Below are 9254 nucleotides of genomic sequence, written 5' to 3'. Positions count from 1 at the left end.
TCCTTGCTGGCCCAAAGATCTTTACCCAAAAACCATTCTGTTGAATGTCATGCTGACAATGTAAATGAATGGCTTATCTTGACAGGCAGTAGACAAAGACAGGCCTGGGAGTCATCCCTCCACTCCCCTGAAACAAATGCATATTTGACTGCTTCCTCTACTGTGTACCTTATCTTATATACAATCCAGATTCACTGAGCAGGAGATGAACGCCCAGTTGAGTGTTCCTCTAAACCGTCTCCTGTCACATCTAAAGTGCGAATTCAGTCAACACTGATTAAAGCCTGGAAAGAAGGCAACTACTTCATTTATTCACTTTTCCTTTTTCTTTTTTTTCCTCTAATGCCCACTGTTTCCGTTTTAAATATTGAAGTCTCCCAACCCTCTTTGGAAGAAGCACAAATCTCAGATGCTCCTGTCATCTTGTGTTCCTTTTTCCCAGGTGCATCCTCAACCTTGGCACCAGAAACATCTACATTGATTGAGGCTTGGCTCCAATGCTTTTTGGTTCACACTTATTTATAACTTTAAAGATTTCTCCCCAAACAAAAGAGGCCAGTGACTTTTGAGAAAGAGCTTTTTTAGTTTGTCATAGCCTCTATTTCTAAAGAAATTTAAAATCTAATTTTCAATTTCGAGCGAGGCTCTTATCCCCACATCACTGCCCTTAAAATCTCTCTGGAGAGATGCCAAGATTCAGTAAGACATTTTCATGATGAAATACCAAGAAACGATTCCAGTCCTTCACTTGGGAAAACAATGCACCCTCTGCAAGAAAGGACGGGCTGCTTCTAAAGTTCATGGTGAACCCAGTCAACCTGGATTAATTGCTAACCCAGGAATTCTTCCTGGGGGATGTGGGACTCTATTAGTGAAAAGACTTTTTGACCTAGCCTCACCCCTACACAATGTATTTAAGAAGTCTGACATTCTACTACTGCTGTAGAAAGACTTGGACCCAGCTTCTCTGAGGTAGGATCCTTAGATTTTCATGAAAAACAGAACATCACCCAGATACTGGGATGTTTTCTTCAGGTATTACTCTGTAACTATTACTACTGTGAGCTTATCTGCTAATAACTGAGGCAGTGGTCTTCTCAAGATTAAGCATAAATAACATATATTCACTATCTGGCAAGCAGACAACTGGAAAAAGGGTATTTAGAATGAAATGTGGGAAGCTAAGGGAAATGTAATAGTTTAGAAGAACATGAATAGATTTACTGAAGGAAAATGGCATGTAAGAGCTGACAGTTGGAAGAATGTGCTTGGTATTCACAATGAGAAAGTTTCAGACTTAATTGGTAGCAGGGGTGCGTACTATTGGATAAGCATAGATTGCCCTCTGAATATTTTGTTAATTTACATTTTAAGTTAAATGATTAATTGCTCCGTTCATATGCATTTAGGTGTGGCTGAAGACTTCCTGCATGCTTGGAGGGAAATTATGATTTTATTTCATTTTAACCTCCTTCCTCTTTTATTGAACCCATAAGGCATCCACATGTGCCTTAAGATAAAATTTTTTTTTTTAATAAAACTATTAGAGTTCTCCTAGAAGCCATCTTAGCATGCCATATAAAAGCCTGTTGAGCTGAGTAACTGGAGCCCAGGGGGAGATGTGGACATGTTGGAAGCTCAGACTGTAGGGGTATAATAATTGAGTGCATTGTGTTTATAGCTGCAGGTGTCTGCCCCTTGCTTCAGCTCACCTCACCTCACCTCACCACTGCTGTTCCTGTGTAATCCTCCATGCCCTCACTCTCCATTTCCTCTTCCACAGCATTAGCAGGGTGGATTAGATGGGCCAAACTCACCTCCACCTCTGCTGCTCCTGTGTAATCCTCCATGCCCTCTCACTCTCCCTCTTCTACAGCATTAGCAGGGTGGACTGGATGGGCCATATGCCAGATCCTTTGATTTCTATTTGCCACCACACGAACTGACACTGCTGCCCAGAAGCATTCCCCTGCACATCCACATCACAGCCCTCCTGCTGGCAGCTTGGAATTTAGACCTTTTACTCTCAATGCTCCAGGAAACCAGATGCACTTCTTTCTTTCTAGTCCATTGGTGATATCCTTGACAATGTAGTTTAGGTAAGTTGGCATGTAGCATTAAAACCTGTGTTCTTCAAACTGAACTAATTTCTGGCATAGTAAGCGTTCAATAAATGTTCACCTACATGCCATTATAGTGCTGATTTTTTTTTTTTTAAGCTAAGAAAACGATCTTATGCCTAACTTTCCACACTGAAAATTTCCAAATTGTCAGTTGGGATGGGAGGGAAAGTAGGTTACTTCTCCACGAATGAAAACAGTTACCGTTTAAATAAATAGGCAGATAAAGGGGGGTGGTAACTAAGGCAGTATGTAATTAGAACTGGAGATAAGGTAAGGGAAAAGAGAAATTCACATCCTTGGATACTACGTTGCTGTGGAGAGAAGGGGATAAAATCTGATGAATGTAGGAAGCAAGGTCCAAATGCGTTCGTTCATAAAAGCAGACGGAGTCCAGGAGTAGCTTGTGTAGGTAGAAGAAGAGTTCCTGGCCAAAGCCCACTGTGGCTGTGAACACTTATGAGTAGCAATTAATATTAATCTTGCTTTCGAGACTAAAACTGCCAGGTGGATCTTTCATAAGTACCTTATTTCAGCATGTGACTTTCTGACTGAAACAACTCCCATTTGCACCTTATTTCTCGACGCTGAGTTCTGGTCTCTCCGCCTTCACTTTCCAGCCGCACTCCACCCCACACACCTCAGCTCTCCATGGGCTCTTCAGCTGTAGTTAGACTGGACTCTCCTCTCTTTCTTCCACCCCTAGTGCCTGGTAATTCCCATTTTCGAGCCTTTTGACATTATTTACATTGTCTCTGATCATGTCCTCTCTCCTTCAGTCTCGAGTTTCGGAATCAGACCGGTTTCCCTCTCTACTATTGCACTGTTTAACTGAACTGACTCCTGTCTTCTCCTGGTTCTTGTGATCCACTATTTTCAAAGCAGTGATCACTTAGATTCTCTTTAAAAGTTTCATGCTTTAAGATCCTTTCAGTCTCTAGCCCCAGGGTGAACCTTTGAGGTAAAGAATTCTGACATGGTATTCCTCTCTTAACACTTTCATTTCCATAGTTTTAGTTAACCTGCAATCCGCCAGGTTGCTATCTACCATGTGTAAAAAATATTAAATGAAAAATCTCAAATTTTAAATTGCCCACCATTTTGAGTAGTGGTGGAAACATCATCCCTCTGTGTAGTTGATTCACACTGTCTATGCTACCCCCTGAGTCATTCAGTAGCTGTCTAGGTTATCAAATCGACTGTGGCGGACTCAGTGCTTGTGTTCAAGTAACTCAGTTTTTCTTAATGGCCCCAAAGAGATGGAGTTAGTGAAGCTGGCGATTTAGATGTGCCAAAGAGAGGCTGTAAGGTGCTTGCTTTAACTAAAAAGGTGAAAGTTCTTGACTTAAGGAGAGAGAAACCCTCATAAGTTGAGTTTGCCAAGATCTATATTAAGAAAAACTTTATCTTTGAAATCATGAAGAAGGAAAAAATTATGCAAGTTTTGCTGTCACACATCAAACTGAAAAAGTTATAGCCACAGTATATTGTCTTAGGTATTCTATTTTATTATTGTTAATCTCTTACTGTGCCTAACTTATAAATTCAACTTGATCATAGGTATGTAGGCATGGGATAAAATATGGTGTATATATAGGGCTCAGTACTGTCTGCAGTTCCAGATATCCAGCGGGGGTCTTGAAAACTGTCTCCCACTGATAAGGGGAAACTGTACCTTTGTCCACTACTCAAACTGATGCATAGCATCTTCTGGTTTGCTATGACTTCATGTATGTAAAACTTCTAAAGTACCTGGCACACGTAAAGCCCTATTGGTTTATGGTTTGGGGAATACCAAACTTCCTGTTTCTCATCTTCCATCTTAGTGCCTTCCACACCATTTATCTTCTCTCATAAGCTTTAATCAAAGCAGAAAGATCCCAATATACTATCCTTGGCCTCCTTTTTCTCATTCAGGAACAAATAATCGATGACTCTTAGAGCTATGTGGCACTTAGGATTAGTAACATGTTGGTGACATGCCATTCTTTTACTGAAAGAACACTGAGGTCTGGAGAAGTAACTATGCGTGTCATCCCCAGAGCAATTTGACAGCTGAGCAAAGCACAATGGCATTCGCTGTTATTTGTGGCTAAACACCTTTAAAAAGTCCCCAATATATTTTCATTTTTAGAAATCCTCACTTTAGACTTAAAATGATCTGCTTCTATGAGGATTTTTGATATGATACATTAATCAAACTTAACTATGTGCCCCTTAAGAATATTGTCAGTTCTATCAATCTTCATAGCTCACCCAGTGCTAGGTGAGTGTTTTACGTTGTGTCAAGTGGAGAAGATCAGTTCTGGTTAGCAGCTTTATTGCCAGAGAAAGGACACTGGCAGGTACTTCTCATAGCTCTAGTCATGCTGAATTCCCGGAAAGGGGTGTCAGAATGAATTGCTCTAAGCTCTTCTCCCTGGTAGAAGAACATCTGACCTCTCTTGGAGATCTCTTCAATTTTCGGTGAGTCACAAATTGTTCTTGATTTCTATGGCTTCTCCCAGAACAACTCCAGGCTGTTGTCCTGAAACATACAGCTTTGATCACCTGGCACCCTGCAGAGATTCTCCTTCTTTCCCTCTTCTCCATGTGGCAGACCACAGGTAGAATAAATGCCTCTTGGCGAGCTCACTCATCCCTCAACCATCAGCCCCAAGTGTGCAGATAACAGATGTGGAGCTTCTGTGCTTGGTGTCCTCCACCTCTCGGCTTGATCTTCCCACCCTCCCATTCCTGCCAGATAATTATGTTGCAACACTGGGTGATGTTATAACTGGTCCTGGGGGTCAGGGGTTCTGGGTTATGTTCTAATCTGCACTGGGGAGAAATCATTCCCCGCCTTGAAGAGCCTGAAGCTTTGATCACGCAAATAATCTTTTTTTTTTTTCTTTTTTTGGAAAGACTAGTTGATGAAGGGAACCTAAGTGTCTTAGAGTGGAGAATGATAGTGAGGGAAAGATGAGCTGATGGGGAATGGAATCTAGGATCTTGTATGTGTGAATAAGCCAAACCACACGTAATGCTAAACAATAGCATCAACTCTAATGTTAAAATGTAGATGCTCGGAACTGATGTAAACAGAACTGACATGTTTTGTCCATAATGCAGATATTTTCACTGTCTACTTACAATGCCCAGTATCCTATGGAATAATACTAGGCATGCATTTGAACATGTCACATTTGGTTCTAAATATTGGCTTCATTGAAATGGGTGAATTGCTCGTTTGTGCCAAGCAGTGTAGTGTTCTGCTCTTTAGCAAGGCCTTTTCCCTGAATTGCTCGTTTCTGCCAAGCAGTGTAGTGTTCTGCTCTTTAGCAAGGCCTTTTCCCTACACATATCCCCACCCACTCACAGATGCACACACCACACATACCATGCTCACACACTCACATATGAACACACTACACACACACGTACGCACAACACTCACAAGGAACCTCTTTTTTTAACACGGTCTCGGTTGTATAAAAATAAAGGAGGTGGCTAAAATCATATCTTTATCCTGTTTCAGCTTTTTTACTCTCCTCTTCTAGGATCCTACAGTAAGATAAGATCTGGGAGTTGAAAACGTTCTTATCCTTTTATCATAGACATCTGAGGCAATAGTGTTTTGCCTCCTCTTTGAATACCTTGTGAAGTGGAGTCTGATTATCTACATGAAACAAAATGCTCTGGTTCATGTTCTGATTCAAAAGTAATTGGTTATTTTCTTAGGTCATTTTCGTTTGTCTCATTCTTGCCTATTTCAGTTTCTCAAAGTATATTTTTAAAAGGATGATTCTCAGTTAACTTAACACTATAGTAATTAATGTATAATATCCATAATGCATTTAACTGAAACAATAGATGTGGGTCAAGACAAACTTACTGTCTGCGAGATTAATATTTTTAATTTCCAACAAGCTATTGCAAAAGCCACTGCCATTGGAATTGTATATTTAAATAGTCTCTTGACCCATGATTCAAAGCTGTGGCTATCACAAGAAAATCTTTCACCTGTTAGAGAAGTAGCTGACTTTTATCATGCTTGACAGGAGTTAATATTTGATGCTCATGTATTTCTTTCTCCTCAACCAAGGTGTGACAAACTGAAGTTTCAGCACAGACCAACACAAAAATTGCTTTTTTTTTCTCCCTTTGGATGTTTACTCATCTTCTAGGCCTATTACTCATATCTCCATCTTTGAGCACTAAGAAGGAAAACTGTCTCTACTGTTCCTATTGTTTTTGCTTCAACATAAGGGGAGTTTATTCCTTCTTGATGCTTCAGGGACTGTAAATTTTGACTATTCTAGAACCAAAAGATTCAGATATATTTGTAGTATTGGTGGCCAAAACGTTTGACAGATATAAGTTTCTTCAGTAATCCTGTCACTAATATGAGAAGAAATACACCATAATCTAATAAAGAACAATTCATCCCTCAGTATCCCTGAACATATAAAAGGGACACCCATTCACATTACTCAAAAAAGCATGAGAATTCATTCCATTTATTCAAGGAATGTTTGATACTGCTGTGTCGTCTGAGTTCAGAAATTTCTTTACCATCTATAGTTTTTTCTTGTTTTGTTTTGTTGTTTTTTGAGACGAAGTCTTACTCTTGTCCCCCAGGCTGGAGTGCAATGGCACGATCTCAGCTCACTGCAACCTCCGCCTCTCAAGTTCAAGCGATTCTCCTTCCTCAGCCTCCTGAGTAGCTGGAATTTTACAGGCACCGGCCACCATGCCCGACTAATCTTTGTATTTTAATAGAGATGAGGTTTCACCATGTTGGCCAGGCTGGTCTATGAAGTCCTGACCTCAGGTGATCTGCCTGCCTCGGCCACCCAAAGTGCTAGGATCACGGGTGTGAGCCACTGCACCCGACTGTAGTTATTTTTACTTATGAACAATGAAGGATCAGTAAAATGGTAGAGAAATAAACTTGAGGAAAAAACCCAACTAGCAGTGGATTACTAGGATGATATAATATTAGGACAGGTTCAGGATGCCACTCTGTCAGAGAAACTCTAACATTTTGGCTAAAAATATTTTAAGAAGATTAGATCATGATTGAATTCTATGATGCAGCATCTAGTCATAAAATTTTTAGCAGAATACATTGTCAACCAGGAAGACCACCATGATAATGAAACTAAAGCCCTGCTCTGAAGCAGTTTGTGGTGGTTGTCCTGCCAGATTTATGATCCCCGAATTATTCTGTGAGAACAAATAGACACAAGTTCTCACAGCAGTCCATGCCTAAAACATGAACTCTTTTTGCAGGACAAAAGTCTAACCACAAGACAGTGTGGCTCCTGACCCCAAATGAGGTCATCTGTACTGCTTTGATGTTCCAGACTTTCATAAAGCTGTTCAGTAACAACAGCCAAAAAAGTCAGTTATCTAGATGTTTTCTATCAATCTCTTAAGTCACAAATAGATGTCTGTGGATGACTTTATGACAATCATCTCAATGGAGACGCAGAGAGCAATTTAAATTCAAACCATGTATTGCAAGGCGAAATGGGAAATAAGGCACAGTAACCACCCTCAGAAAACTTTCAATCTAAAAGTGATAAGATTATGAAATGTATTCAGAAGATAGTTCAAAGTAAAAATCAGATTCTAAACCAGGTACTGTATGAATTACATTTACATCTCACATCCAGCCTGTAGAGTACAGAACTATGATGACCTTTCACCAGATGATGAAATTGAGTTATTTGAGAGATTAATTTTCTGTCCAATATCATACAGATCATTAATACTGAAACCCAGGATTTCAAATGATCCTGAAGTAGGTGATCGTTTCTTGATCTCACGCTGCTTCTGACATACTATTCCTGGTGGGCTCTTCCTACATATCAGGTCATTAAATAAGCTGCCAGATTTCTGCCTTTACAGCCCAAGGAGCTTGTCATGGACCATGGGCATGGAGGGTCTTCTCCAGAACTCCACTAACTTCGTCCTCACAGGCCTCATCACCCATCCTGCCTTCCCCGGGCTTCTCTTTGCAATAGTCTTCTCCATCTTTGTGGTGGCTATAACAGCCAACGTGGTCATGATTCTGCTCATCCACATGGACTCCCGCCTCCACACACCCATGTACTTCTTGCTCAGCCAGCTCTCCATCATGGATACCATCTACATCTGTATCACTGTCCCCAAGATGCTCCAGGACCTCCTGTCCAAGGACAAGACCATTTCCTTCCTGGGCTGTGCAGTTCAAATCTTCTTCTACCTGACCCTGATTGGAGGGGAATTCTTCCTGCTGGGTCTCATGGCCTATGACCGCTATGTGGCTGTGTGCAACCCTCTACGGTACCCTCTCCTCATGAACAGCAGGGTTTGCTTATTCATGGTGGTCGGCTCCTGGGTTGGTGGTTCCTTGGATGGGTTCATGCTGACTCCTGTCACTATGAGTTTCCCCTTCTGTAGATCCCGAGAGATCAATCACTTTTTCTGTGAGATCCCAGCCGTGCTGAAGTTGTCTTGCACAGACACGTCACTCTATGAGACCCTGATGTATGCCTGCTGCATGCTGATGCTGCTTATCCCTCTATCTGTCATCTCTGTGTCCTACATGCACATCCTCCTGACTGTCCACAGGATGAACTCTGCTGAGGGCCGGCGCAAAGCCTTTGCTACATGTTCCTCCCACATTATGGTGGTGAGCGTTTTCTACGGGGCAGCCTTCTACACCAACGTGCTGCCCCACTCCTACCACATTCCAGAGAAAGATAAAGTGGTGTCTGCCTTCTACACCATCCTCACCCCCATGCTCAACCCACTCATCTACAGCTTGAGGAATAAAGATGTGGCCGCAGCTCTGAGGAAAGTACTAGGGAGATGTGGCTCCTCCCAGAGCATCAGGGTGGTGACTGTGATCAGGAAGGACTAGCAGGGACTCCCAGAGTATCAGCGTGGTGACTATGATCAGGAAGGACTAGTGGGGACTCCCAGAGCATCAGGGTGGCAACTGTGGTCAGGGAAGACTAGCGGGGACTCAGTGCAAACATCTGAGATGCTGCAGCCAGTAATGCAGCTATTCCAGAAAATATGGTATTGGTTCTGAAGATGAGAATGGCGACTATGATCAGGAAGGACTAGCAGGGACTCCCAGAGCATCAGGGGTGGTGACTG

General features: G+C 41.8%; 1 protein-coding gene across 1 annotated transcript; it reads left to right on the top strand.

The window, feature by feature from the left end:
* Positions 1-8037: 8037 nt before the first annotated feature.
* LOC117977747 (olfactory receptor 2T2) lies at positions 8038-9012 on the top strand. The gene has a single exon (XM_034950513.3). The coding sequence runs from the start codon at positions 8038-8040 to the stop codon at positions 9010-9012; it is 975 nt and encodes a 324-aa protein (XP_034806404.3).
* Positions 9013-9254: the final 242 nt, after the last annotated feature.

Source organism: Pan paniscus, chromosome 1 (genome assembly GCF_029289425.2).
Source record: "Pan paniscus chromosome 1, NHGRI_mPanPan1-v2.0_pri, whole genome shotgun sequence".
In the NCBI taxonomy this organism is placed as follows: Eukaryota; Metazoa; Chordata; class Mammalia; order Primates; family Hominidae; genus Pan; species Pan paniscus.
The sequence above is the reverse complement of the archived record's forward strand: the minus strand, read 5'-3'. Positions and strand labels throughout refer to the sequence as shown.